This window comes from Zeugodacus cucurbitae, chromosome 3 (genome assembly GCF_028554725.1).
Source record: "Zeugodacus cucurbitae isolate PBARC_wt_2022May chromosome 3, idZeuCucr1.2, whole genome shotgun sequence".
Taxonomy (NCBI): domain Eukaryota; kingdom Metazoa; phylum Arthropoda; class Insecta; order Diptera; family Tephritidae; genus Zeugodacus; species Zeugodacus cucurbitae.
In genome coordinates, this window is record NC_071668.1 from 956,793 (window position 1) to 979,158 (window position 22,366).

Below are 22,366 nucleotides of genomic sequence, written 5' to 3' on the forward strand. Positions count from 1 at the left end.
GCTTTTCCTTCATTTGCTTTGCCTTTTCTTTTTCGCAATGGAAATCTTTCGCTGTGTGTGCTGGATGGCTTGGCTTCATTGTCGCTTAATGAGCGATGAGCATTCAAAAGCTTCGAAACCAAAGCTCAAATAAACTTTGCTCTCACAACAACAATAAAACCATGCCCGTTTAGAGACCATTTGACGCTGCGGAAATTATTACTACAATATTCTGGTTTAACAATAAATCGGCTTACAACGCTTAGCAGATAACCTCAATAATACCTTAGGTTTACACTACAGTACAATAATAAAAATACAATGGTACATTTTGGAGTATATATATATATGTACACACATACATAATCTTCATAATCTTCTATATTCAATTCGTAAATTGATTTGTTTTTAACTAAAGCCTAAGCAACAAATCGCACTTTATCTTCATACTAAAATTATAAACTATTTGCAATTAAACTAAAATTGAAAAATTAGCAGGAAAAATCAAAACAAACCGTTGGAAATAAGCAACAAAATCAATTAAATTTATATACTAACGGGAATCTAGTGGATGTTGAGAGACAACTGTTTGTGACTGAGCTTTCGAAAGCGTTTGCGGACTTTCATCTCTCGCATTTCCCAAGCGGTTTTCAGTTTGTCCGTTTTGATTTTTGCAACAACCGAGCCGAAAACCGGTCATTTAGGAGAATTTATGCTAGAAGAGTACGAGTACGCTTTGATTCACTTTCATTGTTAACTCTGAGCGTAAGCTACCGTAATTTTTTTGTCTCTTTGTGCTGATTGCAAAATTTTGTTAGAAAGGTTTTAGCGAAATATGAGAGCGGCCAATGTCCGTTCAGTCTGAAATGATACGTAAAAACCGATAATTTTGTTTTAAGTCAATTGGTCAGAGTAAAATAAAAGAGTATTAAGGGTAAAGTTATTAAAATTAATTAATACAAAAAAAAAAAAAGATTTTACAACAAAAACATAGAGGAATCTGTTACAGTTATTGGTGGCTCAAAATGGCTCAGCGCGAATTGTTCCATAGCTTTTGAGTGTGTTAAAACATTTTCTAATTGAAAATATTTTTTTTTTCCTTTTTAGTCATTAGTAAGTTCAACTAAACGGGGAACCTCAGTGTGTATTACGAACTTAGGTTAAGTATAAACGATTGTAACTAACACATATACATGTAAATATATCAGTGCCTTTTTGGGTTTCTCATTAGTCAATTTGCTACATTTCATTTATGTGGTATAAAGCGTTTTAATGCTTAATATACTTGTATATTGAAAGCTTACAAATTATTTACGGGGTTATGGCGCTATATATATATATGCGTGTGTATGTTTCATAATGTGTGGATAACTGTTATAAAAATTAGTTGTTTATTGACGTGAAACTCCTTCATGCAGTTGAGTGTGTGAGTTTAGAACTAGAGCTCCTCATGGATCTTTTCGATCTGTTGTGTTAGTTTGTCATTCTTGTAAATAAATTCGCACACGGCGCTCACCTTTTTCAGCAATTCAATGGCAGTTTGCAACACTTTGTGCCACTTCTTCAGCTCTGCCTCGTGCAAGATCTCCTGCTGACGCAACAACTCCACCCACTCTTCGTTCGAGTTCGGCAATTCCCTGCAAGAAGAAGAGCGGAAATGATGTGAAACCATATCACCTGGATGGCGAAAGACTCACCGCAAAGCAGCCAAATTTGGTAAGCGCGCTCTATTGCTCACATCTTCGTCGATGCGCTCTTCCAAAGTCCACAGCTTAAGTAGGAGTATGACATTTAGAACGATTAAGAAACACAATAGGCCAATCACGAACACCGACAGCCACTTGTGCTTGTTTTGCGGTTCCGGGTCGACGGCGGACTGCTGTGCGGTGACGAGCGGTAGCCGCGGCACATTGCGCCGACTGGTGGCCACGGCCACTTCAACTGCTTCGCTTTTAGTTTGAGCTTCGGGCACTTCTTCCGCGGGGCGAGCTTGGGCCGCAGTACCTTCATTGAGAAAAAAGTGGATAAAAATAAAGAAAGGAAATGATGAGGAACTGATAGAGGATATTATCAACATGCGCATGTGAATTTTGATACAGGCACAGTATGGGCAAGTGTATGTAATGTGGGTATGTTTAAAAGAAAATAAACGTTTGTAGGCAGCAATAAAAATTATACAACGCAGGTCAGCCAGAGCTCCAGAAGTCCTACTTTTTTTTTCAAAATGTTCCAAAGCGAAACTGCAAGCGGAATTGCACTGGTCAATATTTTCACAAAATAAAAACAACAGAATTTTTGAACCACGATAAATCCATAGTGTAATATTCGTTGGCTTGGACTACATAGTTGCTGAGTCCACTTTTTCAAAATATTGCTTTTTGATAGAAGAGAGCAGCAAGATCAAAAATCTATTTTTTTTCAAGGTAAACATTTTTCTTCTCTCTCAACACCGCTGTTCCAGCGATTTCCTCTACGTTACAATTTGAAAAGTGGTCTTGGCAGCTTCAAGCCCAAAGCCAACGATTTATAAGTTTGTGTATTAACGGTGGAGGAGGTAAAGAAGCCGAATTGACATTAACGCTACTTCATGCGGGGGGAGTTCATGTTTGGGATAATCTACCGGAGGCTCTGCAATTATACCTTCATTGCTATTGAAATTCACATGTTCCTTATGCACTTCTAAGACTTTGTGAATTGAGTTCTGTAGTTGTTGGCTGTTAATTTTGTATTTATGATTTTCGAACCAAGGATATTGACGAAGCGCTTGGTGATGATTGTGATGGTGGCCACAATGCTGCTGATGTTGATGAACGGCATCAACATCCTCAACACTGTCAATGCAATGGAGGTGGTTGTGTTGATGATGTGGGCTGTTGCTTTCTCGATTGTAACTGTTAGTGACGCTGATGTTGTTCGCAACACTAGAGGGGGACTTTTTGGTGAACGTGAGTTTGGCAGATGGAATGGAAGCAATAGAAGTAGAAGCAGTAGCGGTGATAGTGGTAGTGGTGGCAGTGGCAATGGCAGTAACAAAAAAGGTGGTGGTGGTGGCATCGATTGTCGAATCAGCGGTTGTATTATACGAATATTGGTCAATTTTGTCGTGAACAGTGACATTAGCAGTGGTGATTATTAGTTTGTGGTGCTTACCGCGACGTGGACGTCGTCCCTTGGCCTTGGCGGGTGGTATGCAGGTCTCACTTTGCAAAGCCTGTTGCATTGCGTTGAAGTACTCCTCCAAGCCAGCCCAAGTGTTCTTCTCTATGAAGCCCTTGACGACACCCCAAATGGATTTTTTGTATTTAATTTGCGCATGGACAGACAACATTGTGTGGTCATCAACGGTTCTGTAAATGTGCGATAAATGCGTTAATGAAACGATTACAGCACTTTGGTTTCTAATTTCTGAGCTGAGTTTACCTTACGAAGCAGTAATGCATTAAAACACTAAAACTATCAGCATATGGAATGCCAGCGTTAACACTAGTTATATCTATGGAATACAGTTCGCCCGGTTTGCTGCAGTCACGCATCTCTTGCGTCTCGGTAACCTACAAATAAGAACAGAGTAAGGTGATCAGTAAATGCCTACAATATTTATAATAATAATATCATTTGGAACTGCAATTTTCTTGGTGGCCATGGGTGCTTTAGCCTATCGTATACCTTGGCTGCTTTTGGTCCCACGGAAGCTATTAACTGCACGGTCAAGCTCACAGCGCGCGTCTTCTTACCGTCCTCATCAGTTACCCATTCGCCGAAAGACATATTCTCGGTCTTGCGCATCGCATGGAATTCCATTAGGAATTTAGACTTTGAGAAGAGCAAGTTGAAGAGCGTATCTACATTTATGGGAAGTATTGTGTGTACTAATTGACGGCCCTCATGTGCTGATGTGCATTCCGCCGTTGCAACAAAACTATAAAAAAAATCATCAATTTCAATTGGCGATGCGGTTGGAGTCGAAAAACAAACTTACGGAGTTTTGTTCTCTTCAGAGTCACTAGAGCCAGAGACATCTGTAGGCAAATTGGTTTGATTATTGCTCGCCGCCTCATCTCGGACGCGCGTACTCTTTGAGACTTTGCGCTTTTCATGCGTTTGCGCTTTAAGCGTTGAACTTTTTGTGTCTTTACTGGCGCCGCTGCCACTTTCATTGGTAGTAGAACTGCCCATCTTACTCTTGCCAGCATCATCGTCGGGCTTCACCGAAGTCAGTGTTAACTCCTTCGCGTTCATTGTGTTTATGGATTCGCGTTCGTTTCTGTTATTGTCACTTGCTTTGTTATCTGAACCGCTTGTCGACGTTGTGGTCAAAGAGTTCGAAATCGATTTATTCGAACTGAAAAAGTATGACCTTGATCTGGATTTAGTGGCACCGCCGCCGCCGCTGCTTGTGCTGGAACTATTGCCGCCGCTGATGTTGGCGTTGAGAGTTGAATGTGTCGTGTTGTAGTCGCTTGTGAGAGTTGAGCTAACAATAGAGTTTGCGTCTTCTAGTGCTGATACATAATCAATGTCACCTTCGTTCTCTGTGGGTACTGTGGTCGGATCAATGTAGTCTTCTTCGTCGTCTGTGGTTAAACCAAGTTCGTCGCCGTAACAATTATGCACCCATTGCCAGATTTCTTGCGGTAGCATTTGCTTGTTCATCAACGTATTCTGCCATACTCGAAAGAGCATCAAAAACGCCTTGTCACGTGTTGTAAATGTAGCAAAGAAGTACTTTTCATTAGCAGTACAAATCGAAATGGCATTCGGTATGACAAGAGCAGTTTTCTCCTTTGTTATTGACGTAACATCCTTCCAACGTATGGTTAAATATGTTTCCCATCGGAATATATTCGCATGGAAACACACATAATTCTGGGAGACATACAACCGTCCCTGCACGAGTATGTCGCGCTGCAATGCACACGAGTAATCTACGAAGGTAAAGAAATCGGAAGAATCATTACTATAATTAACGATTTGGGTACTGAGCTTAGTTGTTTACACACCTACAATGAGACGCTCCTCGCTCGGTACTTCCTTAAAGAGCTTCTTGAAGTCCTCTGCACGAGATTTGTAATTCGGATAGAGGACGTTGTACCAGGACTTCTTTTTGGCTCGCTCCGAGAGCCGCGAACCGCCTTTTGGCTTATCAACAGCACTCGAATCGTCGCATATGCCGCGCACTAACTCTCCAGAGGTATCGCTGGACTTGCTGATGGTGTCCTAAAATGAGATCAACATCAAATAACAGTTAAGAACAGAATTTCCGGCTAATTGAGTGGAAAATAAGTGTACAAATATATTTTGATAGACATAAATATGTATGTACTGCGCATAGGAATGTACAAAATAAAAGGGTATTTCGCTCGAGCACAAAACCGGTGGTTAATGTCTGTCTAACAGATATGTGGCGTCATAAATCGTTAGTATTATGCGTTGTATGACAGGTGTGAATACGTTTGTTCAAATAAAATTTAACCGTTATGTTATCTCTCCACAATTACCGATAATTGTTTATAACGTTTGCAGATAAAAAAGTGTAATCCACATGGTAAAAAATATAGATAACTTACCTTAAAATGCCCTTGCAAAGCTTATAGAACAAATGACTAAATTTAAAATATCCCCAATTTCCTTTTGGCTAAGAATCGCTTCACTTCAATTCACAAAGAAAATATCAAACTAGCCTAAAACACAAAGCAAGTGAGTCAACTCGAAAATCTCACACGCGACCATATGCTATATGCTTTACATCACCACAACCGATTGCAAACGACTGGTAAATCCACATGCCAGAGAATCACTACTGGCCGCCGTCAGAAAAGAAACATTTGGCTCGTCGCTCTTTTGGCCTTCATTTATGGATATCAATAATTACCAATGCCAATGCCAGCACTGATAAGTGCGCTCTCTAATGATACCGTTTGCAAAGCTGACGTTTGTGGGCCATTCGCCTGCACCTGTCAATGACGAAAACTAGCAAGCGCACAAGTGTTGTACGCAGCTGTGGATCGCTTACAAATCAAGAACTCCTCTATGTACTATATGTGATGGTTCCGCATAAGAAGTGCTACAAGGAGACTATCAAGTTTGTACTACGAAAATGCGAATTTCCATATAAACGTTTGTAGACGAGCATGCGAAAGAGCGATCTGCATTAAAGCGTATCAGAACTAAATGTATATCTTATCAGTGAAAGCTCCATGCCGTTGAACATAAACATTTGAGATAACTACAACAACAGACATGGTTCTAATTCACAGTGAGCTTTTCCTTTAGCAGCGCAAGATTAAATTACTTATTTTGGAAAATACTCGAGAACTAATTTCATCAAAAGTTGAGTTGATTTAGGATTTCACTGACTAAAATGCCTTGAATAAGTTAATGAATTCCAATGTGAATGTGCTAAGCTCATCAGCTATTAAGCAGTTTAGATATGACAGAGAAGAGCTAATGCAAAATGAAATGCAATTTAGATTTACCTGTTTCAGCTGACATCTTAACTGTTCACAAACGGCGGACATTAGCATCAAACTCGTCACCACACCCATATTGACTGCTAATTTTGCTAAACTCTATGCTAAATATGCAAGCACGAATGTAATGTTTCGAACCAAATTAAAACTTTGTACGCACCGTGTAATTCACCGCGCGCACCCATCAAATTCACGAACGCTTCCGCGATAACTATAGATAACGGATTACACAAGCTGTCTGAACTCACCTCATCAGGGCGGCTGCCGCTAAGTGTTCCCAGCGAACTCTGCAAGCTGCTGGATAATTTGGAAAACGATGGTGTTTTAGATAATTTAGTTTTGCCAAAAACACTCGAGGTTGAGTTATCTCGGCTTAGTGGACTCTCGACGGCAATTGTCTTATGTAACAGTCCGTCCGCTGTGGTATCAACCACTGAATCTCGATTTTCCTTTGTATGGGCTTTGTCAGTGTCACTGAGCAGACTTTCAAGTGTTTCCGACACTGTTGAGAATTTAATGGAGTTCTGTGTGGATTTGTGGGACCCAGTGGAGACTAAATTCGATTCAGACTCTGATGAATTAGGGGCGTGTTCAGTAGTCTCTACTTTGACAGTGGTTGAAGACAAGGTATTATACGGCAATTTGGAATCGCCGCCTCCGAGTTCCTGAACGTTACCAGAAGCTACATTGGCTGCGTCATTATCAGTTGCCGTAGTATTAGTGTTTATAGCTTTGCTTTCTTCGGTTCCCTCTTCGATTGGCTTGAGTTTGTTGACCTGTGCTGCACCAATATCTTCGGTGATGGAAGATTTCCTGCGAATACAATGACAATCATTTAAGACTTTATGTGCAATATTGGCTAAGTGAAGTGAAACAAGTAGTGCAAAATATTTAATCGGAAACAGTGCATGCAGAATTTCACAAGTATGCAAATGAAGGGCGAGTGCAATATCAAAAGTTATATTTAAAACGTTTCGTTACGGTATGAGCAAATATTTGTGATTTCATTACAGCGGAGGAGCAAAGTAAAACTAATTTCAACCAAATGCGAATACCTACCTGTTGGGACCACAACAAATATCTTTTTCTTCCTTTTCTTCATCTTTTTCCTCAGCGTTCGCATGAGTTGATATGTTCTCAATATTTTTTATCCTACAAGAATTTACCGTAAAAAACAAACAATAAAACAAAAACAAAAATTTAAATTAAAAATTATAAATATGTAAATTACAATCGCAATTATACACTAATTGTAAGTAAGTAAGGTAGGTGGTAAAGAAAACATTCAAATTCACGAGCAAATAATACAAAGAGCTATATATGTATATGTATGCACAATTCATAACTCCAATTAAATTTTACCAAATCACAATGTATTCCACACGCCTAGTCATGTCAAACCAAATGTGGCTCAGTAATTTATGGATTTATGACTGGGAACTTTGATAAATGAATACGCGGATTGAACTAAATGTGTCCATGCGACCAACAACAAGGTTCGACTAACGCTTGCGCGAAAAACTCTGCAAAACCCCAAAGGTTTACGTGTAAGCAAGCAAAGTCTGGTGGTGACATCTGATATTGGTCATAAAATATGGATTTGCTTATCTGAATTATATTAGGTGCACAGATAATGGCAGTAATATTCCAACAAATTGGAAACAGTGAAAACTGAACTTATAGAGAGAGACCAGTTCTTCAATAAAATAATTGTAGTACTTAGCCTTAGCATGTAACAATAGCAAATGTAAAATGGTGTGACCATGGTTATAGGTCGGTGAAAGCCATTCTATAAAATCATTTGTGTGTTGAAAGCACGGACAACAAGCGACTAGAATCTACTGTTTGATCGAACATTGAATAATTCCAATATTATTGAACATTTAGCTTTGCTTTACTATACTCGTACATTATAGGACGAATGAGGTTTAGCAATTGAAACTAATGCCTTACACCTACAATAGTTTTAGTTGTGTTGGCTCTATTGTTGATTAATTTAATTAACATGGGATTTAAGAATGTGTTTAGACTTTTTAAAAAACGCGATTAGAATCCCATATGTATTTGTTGGATTATTAAAGTGTAGTTTTATAGCGAGATAACAGTTTACATATATAAATGTATTTATGTATGTTGCGTGGTTGTATATATGTATGTATTATCAACAATTATTCGAATAGATTTTAACACTATTTTAGCACTAGACGCATTTGCCAACCTCAATAAATCAACACAATTTGTTTATTTACTTCCACGTTTTAAAGTACCATGCTAAAAGTACAAACATTCAAGTACATTTACGGGCGGTTTATGTTAGTTCAAGGAAGATGAAAAATGTAGCAAGAACTTAAGGCAATGTTTCAAGACCTCCTTAAATGCGGTTGAGTAAATGTAACAGCTTACAAAACGTACATAAATGAGACTTGTCCACTCAACGTTTCAACGCGTATCACACACTGCTGCTACTAATAAACTATTCGTAAAAGGGGCAGACTTGTTGTGGAAAATCAATATATTACATATTTGGGTTTTCCTTGTTTTCTCATATGTTTTCCGGGATATCCAACAGCTGTTTGCTCTTTTGTTTTATGTTTCTAATATTATTTGATTGAAGATTCTTCTGCAAAATGCACACTTTAGTAATATACAATTATTTGAAGTAAACATGCATACCTATTAACAATTCATTTAATTGATTAATTAATAGCCTTGGTTCATAAAAGTTCATTTAGTTATGAACGAATGACCGAAGCCGCGAATGTGGTACAAATGTATGAAACTTGGGTGATCCAATGGTTCAACTGACGCGAGTATCGTCGAAAGCAGCTTATGTAGAGCAGAGCAAAGCGGTTATCACTACGTATGCTAATTGAAAAAGACACCTCGTCGACTGAATCAAAAATAATAGCAACAATTATAAACCTAGTGGAGAAGGAAATGGTAAAATGTCACATTCAAGAGAACTGCGAGAAAAAACATTAACACAAGTTGCTTTATCTTTTTTGTTTTGTTGTGGATTTTATGCTCCAAAAAGAACATTAAGAAATTTCGCCAATGTTTAACATTATTTGAGTAGGTTTCTGTCGCGCACGTACCTGGCTGTTTTAATAAACAAATTTGTGTGATAAAACTAACCATATGTTGGTTCATGTCATGCCCATAGAAATGATTGATAATGTTTATGCATAACTACATTTGATCTACTTTGTAAAATAAATAACTGCATGCAAGCTCTACAAAAATTATAAGACCTAAATGTAAATGCTCTGCTTTTCATTAATTCTTCAAATGAATATAATCTAAATGTCGTTTGGATGGCATTCGGTTTCGACTCTACATCCTTATTTCTTATAGTGGTTTTAATTAGCAGTTAAGCACTAATTCTATTAACGATATTATGAGAAGACAGCGATTATATTAATGCAAAAACCATGCTGAGTATATTGAATTGTATGTATTAAGAACCGAATTTGGAATAGTTTTGTAACAATAAAATGAACTTTAACCCGAAACAAATGTATAACTTACATCAGCGTTTGTTGAGCCGGCGCCGCAGCTGTAGTATATTTTTGGGCCCTTCCTGATCTGGGAGGTGGTGTTGGTCGTTCCTTTTTTATGTCACTACACTGTGTAGAAGTAGTAATTATATTTGAGTCCGAGTTTGCAACGTAGTTTCTCTGTTCTATTGAAGAGGTTACTAATAGTGGTGATGGTGATGTTGAAGTGAATGGCGCTGCCTCCGTATTATTAATTGCTGTAGTTGTTGTGGATTGTTGTCTTTTAGTACTGGCACAATTCATGACAATCTAAACTTCCCACAGTTAATGTCACAGTGGTTCAGCGCTACCCCTTTGATTATGTATGCTCAGACATTAAGTCCGTCTTGTACGTATTTAATCCTTAAGACATTTTAATGAAATTTGTATAATTTTTACATCAATTTTTTTTTTTCAGCTGAAACTACTACTTTCTCAAAGGTCGATTTTTGAGTTTTCTGTATCTTAAGAATTGCCATGTAGTGGTTTATCGGTGTAACTTACACTAATTGTTCCTTTGTTAGCTATTATACATTATATTATAAATATTTTTAATGCGCACGGAAATGTTATCTTTCATTCGTTAATTATTATAAGCTTCGCACTATAAAAATTTTTTCTTTTAAAGTTTTCTATCACTTTTTCATTTCTGTGCGAAATTTTGTTTTTTCTATTTTGGAGAGCAATTATATTTCCTATTAAGCTGAGTTGCATTTGTGTCTTAAAATATTTGACTGTTTTCTTAGAAATGTATAATATAATTTCCAAATCTTTGTATTTGCTGTTTCTTTATTGTCTACTAAAGTTAATTAAACAATTTGAAAGCATTTAATTTTCGTAGTGAAACAAATTGTAAAGGAATTAGATTTTGTTTTGAAATTTTGAAAAAAACTAGTGTTATAATTTTTTCTATGTGTCACCCGTTCTCTTCATTTATGCACTTCTCTCATTCGTAAATAAAATAAACAAGCCAAAGGAAGAGCAGATATTTCTGACAATCAGCATCAGCATCAGCATCTTTTCGCAAATTGTTGTGGTATTCCTTATTGGGGATTAATTTGCATTAAAAAACAAATAAGTAAATTATTGTGAAAATGAATTAAGAATAATTGTCTGTTCACGGCGAAAGGTTAGTGGGAGTGGTTTTCTGCGATCGGATAGCAACTGACGGTGATAATTGCGATTCACGTTTGAAGAAGCGAAATGGGACAAACAAAGAGCCAATTCACTGATGAAGAGCTACAAGATTACGAGGTAAATATTTTAAATCCCTTAATATATACCGTCTTAACCATATTTATTTATAGGACTTGACATTTTTTTCGAAAAAAGAGATACTCCTGTAAGTATTAACGCCTGTTTGTAACACCGATTGAGTTCACATTTCTTTACAGTGCCCATAAAAAATTTAAAAGCCTCGCTCCCGAGAAGGTTGGCCACAACAAGAATGCTAAATTGTCAATGAGCAAAATATTACAATATCCCGAGTTGCGGGTGAACCCTTTCGGTGATCGAATATGTAAAGTGTTTAGCTCCAGTGAAGATGGTGACATGACGTTTGAAGACTTTTTAGACATGATGAACGTATTCAGTGATGCATGCCCCAAAAAGTTAAAAGCGGAGTATGCCTTTCGCATTTGGGGTAAAAAAATGAAGATATAATGATTTAAAGTAAATGTAATATAAATACATTTCACAGATTTCGACGGTGATGATATGCTAGGTGTCTCGGATCTAAAACAAGTTATTGAACGATTATGCGGCCCAGACAATAAATTAGACGATTCGGATATGAAAGAGATAATACATTGTATTATGGCAGAAGCTGATTTCGATGATGATGGAGCATTATCATTTCCGGAATTCGAGCATGTCACTGATAAGTCTAGAGACTTCCTTAAGTATGATTAAAGCGATAGTATTTTTTTAAATTTAATTATCTGTTTCTTCCTCTACAGTTCTTTTCGCATAAGACTTTAAAAGCACAAAAATACAGCCGGTATATCTGGAAACACAAATTACATATTTACATTCATATTTTACAATTTACCTAAAGTTATACACCTATATATCTAGTATGTTCCTTGTTATATTTTTGAATCTCGAATGTTTTACATTAATTATTTATACCATTATTAACTACTTATGTATATATATTTATCAATAACATTTACTCGACGAAGTGAGAATGTTGTGACAACCGAGTGATTACGTTAAGAAATTGCCGTTAATTCAACTAATTTTATTTGTTTAAGCCATATAAATTTACTCCAATTTGAAACAACAAAACATATGGTATTGTGAAGGCATTAAATGTATCGCATAATTGTCATGACCCAGTCCAAAATAGTAGAAATGGAAGAAAACGGTGCATTTAAAAATTAAATATGCTGGAACTCATATACTTCCAATGAGCATTTATGATATTGTATTGTAATCCATCTATATACATATGTGTAAGTCAAATTTGATAAATAAAATTATTAATTTACCTTATTCGTGTTTTAAATTATAATGAATTAAACACATTGCAGGATCAGTTTTTACATTTTTTATTTAAAGTAATTGTTAAATTAAAAAAAAAAGTTCGAGTAAACACCAAATGCCACGTTCGATTTTTCATTCATGGCTGCAAATAACTGGGTAATTTCATACGCATGAAGAGCCAAGTGGTGAAAAATGAAACCAGTATGAATATAAATCCCATTGCGGTTAAAAGAAAACGATTTAAGTTTGTCTTTCCCGGTATATGTGTCTGATCCATTATGATGAAACCTAAACCTCCGATGGTGAATAGAAAACTGCTAGCCAATCCCTCCATTATATATTGACCATTTACCCGGTAAGGCATAAAAGCGACGGGCCGAGAATGTCCATGTTCATCTACCGTAGCTCCTACACTCGGTGGTTCCACAATTACATCGTATATAATTCCTATAAGTAAATATTCATAGCAGAAAACATTTACTGTGTATATCAAGTAGGCGTAGGCTAATTAGGTTGCTTACCACCGGTGACGAGAAAGTACGACAGTAGCACAATGGAGAACATAACCATTGGTGAGGGTTTACGAAACCATGCTGGACGGCGGATTTTGATATTTGGAGGCACCAAGATTTGGAAGGGCAAGCTATACAGCGTCTCAATCATATTTAAATTATTAGTCAGCCCTTATAAACAATTCCCAAAACTTTGCTTATTTGCCGGTGTAATTGATGAGTTGACGTCTACACTTTGTAGAGTCGCATTTGACAATGAAAGCTGATAAAAATTAATTTGACGGCGTTGAAAGCTAATAACGAACTTCAGAGTTTTTTATAAAGTTATATTAAAAATAAAATGAAAAATGAAAATACCAAAAATACTGATTTTAACTCAATGAATTTAATTTAAAATTGTTAAATAATAAAAACAATATCAATGCTAATTTTAATACTTTTTATCACAAACATGCATTTGAATAGGTACACAACCCTTGCAACCTTGAAGGTTACTTAAACCAAAACAAATTTTCTGACAACTTTTTATTATTCGCAAAACCGGAGAATATTATTTTATATTTTAATTTATCTGAAATATAAAACAATGGAAGAGTTTCGCCAATCGGATATTCCATGTAAGTGGATTAAATGCGAATTAATTAATTTTCTTAAATATATTTGATTTTCAGTTGAAGCTCTGAGCGGTCATGAGCCATCAAAGCACGTAAAGATACCTCAGGATATAGCCAAATGGCAACGATCAGAAGCCTACTATGACCTATTGGGTTTTATAAATGCAGTCAGTTATGCAATTCAAGGAAAACGCATTAATGATTCCACCATTTACATCTCACCTACAATGAAGAATGTGGTAGGCATCTTCGATAAACTGAATAAGCTTGTTGATGAATCACCTCCAGTCGATCAACCGACTCGTTTCGGAAACAAAGGCTACCGTGTTTGGGCTCGAAAAATGCACCGCGTGAGTATACCATATATCTTAATGTATAATAACAAAGATTGATTGATGAAGAAATTGAAATTCAAAGATTTTGTTCTAGGATATATTCGTATTCCTGAAAGAAGCTCTGCCGCAAGAGAAGTGCGATATGTTCAGTGAACTGGGAGCATATTTGAGCGAGTCGTTTGGCAACTCAGTTCGCATCGATTATGGAACGGGTCACGAGCTATCTTTTATATTCTTCATGTGTGCGCTGTTCAAGGCTGAAATATTCACGGAAGAAGACAGTATAGCTTGCGCGCTACGCTTATTTAACAGCTATTTGATATTTGTTAGAAGGCTGCAAAAGGAGTACCATTTAGAACCCGCCGGCAGTCAAGGAGTTTGGTCGCTTGACGATTTTCAATTTGTTCCGTTTATTTGGGGTAGCGCTCAGTTGGCTTGTGAGTAATTATAAAATGAAACCGCATATCCATTGAATGAGGATTCCAATAATTTTTTTTTGAATTACAGTTAATAGTCCTTTCGATCCTGCGCGCTTTCTTGATGAAGATATAATAAACGAGTACAAAGACGAGTATTTGTTTATCGGATGCATAGATTACATCAATCAAGTGAAAACCGGACATTTTGCGGAGCACTCTAATCAGTTATGGAGTATTTCTGCAGTGCCCAGTTGGACGAAAATAAACAGTGGATTAGTGAAAATGTACCAAAAGGAGGTATGCCCAAATCCATAGAAAATTACTATTCAATAAACTTTATGCATTTTATTTTATTTGCGTAGATTCTATCCAAATATCCAATTATGCAGCACGCACTGTTTGGCAAATTGTTAAAATTTGATCCCGTTACACCCGGAACAGCCCTACCTGTTGCGCGTCTGGGTTTTATACATCCATCTTCTATAAAATCGTCTACTAGTTCGAGCGAAACTGGTTCACAAGTTTTGGAAACAGAGAAATATGATATTTCTAATCAAAACTTGGTTAAATCACCGAAACCTGCCGAGCAGGATCAAGACTCAAAAGCTAAACCTACTCAGGCAGCCGAAAATGCTGTATAAACCAAAGCTAGTGTCGTGGCTTCATTAAAGGCATGAAGACATAATGGTATTATCAATCGCACAGTTTTATTGGAGAGTCTAAGTGAACGCTTTGTATTGCAGTGCAACTGGAGATGAGAAACATTGGAAAGCGTTCCAAACTACAAACTGCATTCACACACTAGAAGAACATATAAATTTCATATGAATAATCGTTAAATATACATTTATTTACTCATACATAAGTATGTATACATATATGTATATGCAGAGTGCGTCGTTAATCCTTTTCTTTGTTTGTATGTGATTGAGGGCTTGTTTTTCTAGTATTTAAAATATTCTTTGGATATGATATTGGCTAATTCCTTTTCAAACAATAAAAAATGTTTTCTTCTCTTTTGGAACATTGAGAAAATTATGCTATTATGGTATGCAGTTGTTGGAATTCGTGTTTAGTTGTTTGTATGTATCTACATACTTATATACTGCTGTTTCAAGAATAGCAAATATTGTTCTGAAAGCTTTCGCTATTCAACGCAGTAGCGATTTTGATCGCCAGACGTGAAGATGTCTTCTTCTGGCTACGCGCATGAGATTCAGGAAAATTCGGTCGTCTTTGAGCAGATTTGAGGCATTCCCCGACTAGTTCTAAGTGTTTACCGTTACCGCTGTATGTTTTGAAGTGAAGCGAAATACTTGTTAGTCGCGAATATCGCTAAATCAGTCGAATACGGACGGTTTTCTAGTTTTGGAGCCTATTTTTAAAAATAAACAAAAAAGTGACGTAACTTTTGCCCCGCGACAAGAGCTTTCGCCAGTGAGGAAAATGAGAGCGTAAAAGAAACGGCCACAGTGAGAGCACTTTGCGAGCGCTCATGAAAACACAACAATTGTGCAAACATACATACAATAATTTGTTTTTATTTACATTCTTATGTTGATAAACAAATGAAAGTCACGTGTCTAACAGGAAACGATTTAAATTCAAGAACTAATATCAACCAAGGCACCCACATATAAATGATTGTTGAACCTTTGGTGCAAGATCAAATCGGTAATATTCATATACAGTTACATTTACTAAGAGTCCCATTGGAAGCTTGCTGATTTCGAAAATGTCGAAAAAGTGTGGCGTCCGATCGCTGAGCGATAGTGCTTTGGCTGAACTGGCCAACCAGATTGTCTCGACGATCGGCTACGCCAAGTACGCGCCCGACGTTGTGCTGGACATCGATATCGTAATGGTGGACATCAATCAGTATCTCGAGCAGACTGGCGCCACCTGGAACATATATCAGGACCTGCTGCGCGTCATACTCAGCTCCGACTACCTGGACGCCAACATGCGCTTCACCTGCCTACAAATGCTACTTAACGGCAGTGTGTCTTTTTTGGTCACCGAAGTCTTTCCCTTTTCATATTATGAGAAAATTCTGCAAGTGATCGCGGCACAGGGCACCGGCTTACGTGTGCTCAACTTGAAGGGCGTGTGGGTGAAGGAGGAGCACATGCATTACCTCTTCGAAATCGTGCGCAAGTGCAAGTATTTGACCAAGTTGTTTGTGCCCTACATTGCCAACGATGACCTGCTGGAGGTGATTGCCAAACACTGCAGACAACTGAAAGTGTTGGACATATCCGGCGAGACGGACATTACCGAAATCGGCATAGAGTCTCTCAGTCACGGTGTGTGCAACGAGATATTGACGGTCGTGGACATTGGTATGCCCGGTGAGGAGAATATCTGCTACTCAGACATTGCACTAATATTAGAGCATTGCCCCAATGTGGAGACGCTCTCCACCTACTCGTTTGTGGGCGCTTCGCTGAAGTTCGTGCATGATAATATTGACGAGAATTTCACCTGCAAGCTACGCTACTTACACGACACTGGTACGGACGAGGCGACACTTCGTGTGATTATGAAGACTTGTCCACACTTGGAATCCTTATATCTGGACACACCGAAAGCGGGTTCGCTCTCTGTGCTTACGAGCACCTATCTGCGTAAATTGAAAGTCTACAAGTTTTCATGTGCCGAAGTAATGGAAGTACTCGACAAGATCGGGCACAATCTCAGTCACCTGACCATGATAAAGGGTGTTGGGCACATGGAAATAAGCGAAATTGTGCGGGCCTGTCCGTTGCTGGTCGACTTGGACTGCTACATGATGGATGGACTCGCTTATACCAAGAACACCCATCGGTTTGAATGCTTGGAAGGCCTGGAAATGCTTAGCAGTCCCATGTCCAATACTTCACTGAAATTGCTCATTTGCAGTTGCAGGCAGCTGAAACGTTTGGCGGTGGACAGCATTAACTTTACGGACGAGGATATCGTCAAGTAAGTGTAACAAGGAGGGTGGTAAATAATTTTTTTCGGGTGCTTGAAGAAATTTCAGGGGAACAGTCTTTCGTAGGAGACAATCTTCAATCGCCTAAATGTATGCACATACTTTTGATTGTTTGACGGGACGTCCTTATTCACGGTTATTTAGGGTGTTCAATGCTATCATATTTTGGACCAACCTTACAAATTAGTCCTCCTCTGTGCCTTATTTTTGAACTCTTATTTGTACATAGATCTAACCAATCCTTCCGCTTTCATACGTTCACATTTCAGTATTTTCGTGGAGCACGATTTCTACGCACTGGAGGACGTCTGGTTCACGTTGGCGCCAAACTTGACCGTGCAATCCATTGAGGTATACAAAATGTCATTCTTCTGTGATTCTCTTTCAGTTAATTGTGACTCTTCCGTGCAGATACTCATGGACCGGTGTCCGGAACTGCAGTCGGTTGGTCAATTGAGCGGTTGGTCACTGACTCCAGATGACTTGGCGTTGATACGTGGACTATTGAAGAGCGGCAACTCTTGCCTTGTACTTACACCTAACGGGTTTTTCCCTTGAAAGCTGTGATTTTAAACGTTTCGCATTAACCCTCTTACATACATATGCAAATACCCATTCAAGATTTAACGAAAATCTGCAGTCGCGGCAAAGCAACAAGAAGTAATTTTAGATCTTGTATTTTTGATTCTTTCTTCCTCTTAGTTGTGATAATCGATCATGAAGTGTATGAGAAACACACGTATATTTTTGTGCTAATGTATTTGATTTGGAAACTTTCTGCGACTACAGATTAACGTCTAATCCTCCCTGGTACTAATACTACTACCACCATACTTTTTTCCAAGTATTTACTGGATATTAGTGATCTCAGTACTAACAACAACCGACAATTAAGATTTCAAAAATCTCGCAATATGTTACATAGTGTAAACATTTAGTTCGTCTAATGGTTGTTCGTAAGGCCTAAAACTGAAGTTTTAACAAAATTTATATCAGTTTCCGCTAACTCAATTTGCTTATGGCGAATGCAACCCTGTGTATGTGAGCAATAATGCAACCACATTTTCCATTTAAAAATTTTTATTTTGCAACATAGTGCTTTCATATAGATATCGAGTGCTAACTAGCTAATCTGTCGTTTCTATTCGCTTATCCTTTTCAGCGTTTGCAGTGAAGTCGTGAAGTCGCTGGAGAATCGACAATTTCGTGTTTAAATTAGTAACGCACTCGGCCACATCGATCGGATGTAGTACCTAGATATTATAGCTTGATTATTTGAGTTATTTGAAAATGTGATAGTAAGATAAAGTAAATGTCTTTGTAAAAAAAAGTGAACATTTTAAATACATACATGTTGATATTTGAAAAGTAAAGTCAGGCTTATGAACTCATTGGAAAAAACATTCATGCACCTAAAAGCCGTATTAGATAACTTGGAACGCCATGCTGTAGGAAGATCATAAATTCAGACAACTCTCCCACGCCCATCTTTTGAGTAGTCACAGCTTATGCTCAAGCTTACCTTTACTGTGATCGTAAGCCGCTTTCGCTGGAGGCGTTTGTGGGCCAGAAACTGGAGCATGGCGGCCAAAGCCTCTGGGAATAATTTTTTTCATGTCTCTACTTAAAGGCTTAAATTTGTCAGCAAGCGGTTTAAGGAACTCTCCCACAGGCATTCACAGTAAATATGTGTTTGTGTGCGAGATTGCGGTCGCAGCAGAAGATACCACCGTTGCAGTTTGCCATCGAACTCAGTGGGCGAGCGCCTGCAATGGCTGTCCGGCCGGCGTTGGAATGTCGAAGAAGCGATTTCAGCGGCGTGTCGCGCTTGAGTGAGGTCGCTACGTTGAATGCAGGTAAATAACTTTATTTTATTAATGCGACATGTGTTTGCGCGCATGAAATAAATAAATAAAAAAATCATTTGCTTGACTGGACGGGACGGGGCTGGGACGACGCGTTGCCGTTGTTTGTGCATTCGTGCGTCCAATAACTGTTTTGCGCGAGCAATGTTTGTCATCTGAGCGCTTCCTTCCGTTGTGTGTGATGCATATTCTGCTTGTTGTTGTTGGGTTTGTTGTTGTTGTTCACTTTATGTTGCAACAATGGCTGCGGCACTTAACGTCCGCATCGGTAGTCAAGCGCCTGCGGCAAAAACCTCTGTAACTATAACCGTCGCCGGTATCCGAGCGTAAGCGCCCAGCACATGTTGCTATGGTTTATGCCAGCCATTCGTAGCTGGCCGTGCATATTGCTGACATCGCAGCCGTTATATTATTATCCTCTTGCATATGAATATAAATACATACGAGTATAAATGTGTGTGGTTGTACTGTATAGCTGTTGCTTCCGATGTGTGTCGGCGAGGTGGAACGTGAAATGTGGCGAAATTTATGCTTGAATGCGTTCCGTGTTGGAAAATAGTTCACGCATGCCAGGATTGTGGATAGAACTTCTACTTAAATAGTTCCACGAAGTTTGCAATGATTTAGAAAAGAGTGGTCACTTGCCTCTTTTCTTCCAGCTCAGACATATTCTACACATCTTGGTTGCGTTTTCAACCTTCGAATAAAGGTTTGGACTATAGTCGTTGATGCGCACGTTCCATCGACAAATCGTGCAAATAGTTTCAAGGAAACTGCTGAGGGGACAGTTCTTGGTCGGATAAAAATCCAAATCCGTTACGATCCGACCGAGCCAACTTCGAGACGTTCTGATGGGCTTCAGTTCTACCATCTATTGTGTTAAAAAGTCAGGTTAAGGTAGGCTAATTTCAACTGGAATAAGCAACGCTGTACAACGAAGGTATCTCATCGAAATTCCTGGTAGGTCACGTGACAATGTTGCAAGCTCGCTGGCTTATGTTATAGTCTGCAATTGTTGCCGTTGGAAGAGTTAAGCCGACTGTGGTCCGCATTTGTCTTCCTGTATGTCTGACGGTACCGCAACGCATTTGGCATGATGCGAAAGAACCGAAGGAGAAGAACAGCGTACACATTTCCGGACGGCCAGTAAGCTCGCGCTTAAGCCGTTACATACATATAAATTTTTTGCATATGTCCTTTTGAAGCGAAAGGCCACTCGTATTAACCGAAATTCAATGTGTTTCGTAATGCGAATAAAAGAAGCGTCTTCTCTGCTTTTGATGCAATGCGGAGCCGAGCTCAGAGACCATTCACCGCATAAGACTGCGCTGAATTTCTTATGTGAGTGGAAGGCGCATTGAATGCTCAGCGCCGGCGATTATTAATTTCGCTTCATGTAAGCTCGCTTATGCAACAAAAAACAAAAACAACAACAGAACCGCTGCTTATCGGCGCTTTCCGCCACAATTACTTCTGACACATTTGTATTCACCATGTTGCACCGTCACAGTCACAGCCACAATGCGACGCTGTCACAATGGCGCAAGCGGTCGGCACTGGCATTCACATTGTCATCATTTGCTGTTGTTGTTGCAGGTTGTATGTCATCCACACCGGTTGCTGGCAACGCCAACAGCACACCCGGAGCATGTCAGCCTTAATTACTCTACATCACTTTGACACTTTTGAAGCGCGCGCTGACAATGCGACGAGGAGAATCCGACCGATAATGATGAGAACTTCTGCAGGCGGCTTTTGTCAGCTGCATAACGGATGGACGGCGACAGCCGACTTATTTCCGCTTCATGTCTGGCTATCAATGCAAGCGAGTTGTTGCTCAAGTTAAATAGCGGAACCGCTGAGGCGGTGCTTGGGACTCGAACAAGTATGAGCACGAGCTTACACTTCTTTTTTCTCATCGGTTCGTCTCGCAATGATCTGTGTTGTATCAAAACATTGCGTGAAAATAGAAAACTCGGCGATTGCAATGGTTTTCGGTGAGGAGATTCCTTCAGATCGCGTGCTCGTCCAGGTTTGGCGCGCAGACCTTCGGTTCAATTGGTTGTCAAGTAAGTGGGTCACATATTTGTTTGCCAAACTGCGGCTCAATTTGCATTTTGTGAGTGCAAATGCATCGCTTCCTTCGCGTGTGTATGTGTGGCGTGGCCTTTACATGACTTCCGTCTTCCTGATGACGCTCTCGCCGCTGCAGCGCGCTTCCGCCATCGGAAACTGTCCGTTTATGGTGGTGATAATGTGCGTGTCCGTCCATTAAAATTCATGTCGACCTCTTATTGCGCTTCCTATGCAGTCGTCTATTCCGGGACGCACATATGCCGGCCTCTGTATGTGTGAGTGTATGGATATGCGAGCAAGCTTTCGCATAAAATTAAATTTCGCTTAATGATGCCGTTGTCGTTGAACAATGACGCCAATGACAGCGTCAACAACAAAGTCTGACACTTCATTACTCGCTGGCACATTAATGTTTGTGCTTCTGTTTCTCTGTGTGTGTGTGTGTGAGCCACCCATTTAGAAGTATATTATTTTATTGCTTAACTGCTTGTAATTTAATTTTAATGCATTTCATTTCCCAGCGCGAGATGACTCTTTTGCGTACACACGAGAATGCAACGTCTTCGGCTATCTGCTTTTCTCACTCTCTGTTATTGTTCATTAAGAATAATCGGTGCGTTAGAGAATCTAATAAAAAAGCGATTGCGTTGTGAAAAGTTGCCTTGATGGAGGTTAAAATAAGGACGACCCACCCGGACGGTTTGGCTAGTCGGTGGGATTTTCTAAACTCCCGTATGGCAGTCCCAAATTCAAAAGTCGTATTTGACATCTGATTCCGAATAATCCGAGGTCTAAAATGTTCGAACACGACTTCGATCTGCTAATGTGCTTCACTCCAAGGTTTGCACCTGAATGACTAAAGACGCAAAACTAAAAAAAAATACTGTAATCGGGTCCTGAAACCATGTTTTCGTGGTGCGCTCTATGAAATAAAGCTGTCATAATACGGAATTTAAAATTTATAAGTCTCCGAAGCACCAAATCCACTGGATAAGAGTAGTAAAAAGTCAATTACTTATCTTATCGAATCAGTCTTGTAAACTAGGCAGTGGGCAGAGAGCGGGTGACAGTATAAATGTCCAGACGTTTTACCGACTAA

The 22,366-nt window shown here is 38.9% G+C and overlaps 5 protein-coding genes across 13 annotated transcripts; 3 read left to right on the forward strand and 2 right to left on the reverse strand.

The window, feature by feature from the left end:
• Positions 1-614: 614 nt before the first annotated feature.
• LOC105209687 (protein Aster-B) lies at positions 615-10,670 on the reverse strand. 6 transcript variants are annotated; one of them, XM_029038754.2, is made up of 12 exons: positions 9,978-10,105; positions 9,123-9,371; positions 8,862-9,069; positions 7,509-7,601; positions 6,698-7,262; positions 4,980-5,196; positions 3,959-4,904; positions 3,646-3,898; positions 3,400-3,530; positions 3,130-3,326; positions 1,677-1,983; positions 857-1,616 (listed from the first exon to the last, which is right to left on the reverse strand). In XM_029038754.2, coding segments are annotated over exons 3-12 (2,910 nt in total). In that variant the 5' UTR covers positions 8,864-9,069; positions 9,123-9,371; positions 9,978-10,105; the 3' UTR covers positions 857-1,417. The 6 variants fall into 6 exon arrangements, with proteins under 6 accessions (XP_028894584.2, XP_054082349.1, XP_011178537.2 ...); XM_029038751.2 differs by lacking the exons at positions 8,862-9,069; positions 9,123-9,371 and adding an exon at positions 615-840 and having other exon boundaries at positions 1,496-1,616; positions 9,978-10,664; XM_054226374.1 differs by lacking the exons at positions 8,862-9,069; positions 9,123-9,371 and adding an exon at positions 10,490-10,670 and having other exon boundaries at positions 855-1,616; positions 9,978-10,348.
• A 168-nt stretch (positions 10,671-10,838) lies between these two features.
• Positions 10,839-12,481, forward strand: LOC105209686 (calcium and integrin-binding protein 1). Its single transcript, XM_011180234.3, has 5 exons — positions 10,839-11,239; positions 11,293-11,327; positions 11,380-11,627; positions 11,685-11,886; positions 11,944-12,481. The coding sequence occupies exons 1-5, from the start codon at positions 11,189-11,191 to the stop codon at positions 11,963-11,965; spliced, it is 558 nt and encodes a 185-aa protein (XP_011178536.1). The 5' UTR covers positions 10,839-11,188; the 3' UTR covers positions 11,966-12,481.
• Positions 12,482-12,521: 40 nt separating this feature from the next.
• Positions 12,522-13,243, reverse strand: LOC105209685 (putative oligosaccharyltransferase complex subunit CG9662). Its single transcript, XM_011180233.3, has 2 exons — positions 12,994-13,243; positions 12,522-12,919 (listed from the first exon to the last, which is right to left on the reverse strand). The coding sequence occupies exons 1-2, from the start codon at positions 13,133-13,135 to the stop codon at positions 12,609-12,611; spliced, it is 453 nt and encodes a 150-aa protein (XP_011178535.1). The 5' UTR covers positions 13,136-13,243; the 3' UTR covers positions 12,522-12,608.
• A 197-nt stretch (positions 13,244-13,440) lies between these two features.
• Positions 13,441-15,228, forward strand: LOC105209684 (serine/threonine-protein phosphatase 2A activator). Of its 2 annotated transcripts, XM_054226376.1 has the most exons (6): positions 13,441-13,601; positions 13,656-13,948; positions 14,028-14,370; positions 14,441-14,649; positions 14,715-15,039; positions 15,096-15,228. In XM_054226376.1, the coding sequence occupies exons 1-5, from the start codon at positions 13,571-13,573 to the stop codon at positions 14,991-14,993; spliced, it is 1,155 nt and encodes a 384-aa protein (XP_054082351.1). In that variant the 5' UTR covers positions 13,441-13,570; the 3' UTR covers positions 14,994-15,039; positions 15,096-15,228. The 2 variants fall into 2 exon arrangements, with proteins under 2 accessions (XP_054082351.1, XP_011178533.1); XM_011180231.3 differs by having other exon boundaries at positions 14,715-15,228.
• A 276-nt stretch (positions 15,229-15,504) lies between these two features.
• On the forward strand, positions 15,505-18,699 carry LOC105209689 (uncharacterized). 3 transcript variants are annotated; one of them, XR_003752122.2, is made up of 4 exons: positions 15,507-17,316; positions 17,596-17,677; positions 17,738-17,986; positions 18,489-18,699. XR_003752122.2 is itself a non-coding variant. In XM_011180242.3 (4 exons), exons 1-4 carry the CDS (start codon positions 16,088-16,090, stop codon positions 18,498-18,500), a joined length of 1,440 nt encoding a protein of 479 aa, XP_011178544.2. In that variant the 5' UTR covers positions 15,507-16,087; the 3' UTR covers positions 18,501-18,699. The 3 variants fall into 3 exon arrangements, 2 of the variants coding, with proteins under 2 accessions (XP_011178545.2, XP_011178544.2); XM_011180242.3 differs by having other exon boundaries at positions 17,738-17,854; XM_011180243.3 differs by lacking the exons at positions 17,596-17,677; positions 17,738-17,986 and having other exon boundaries at positions 15,505-17,316.
• Positions 18,700-22,366: the final 3,667 nt, after the last annotated feature.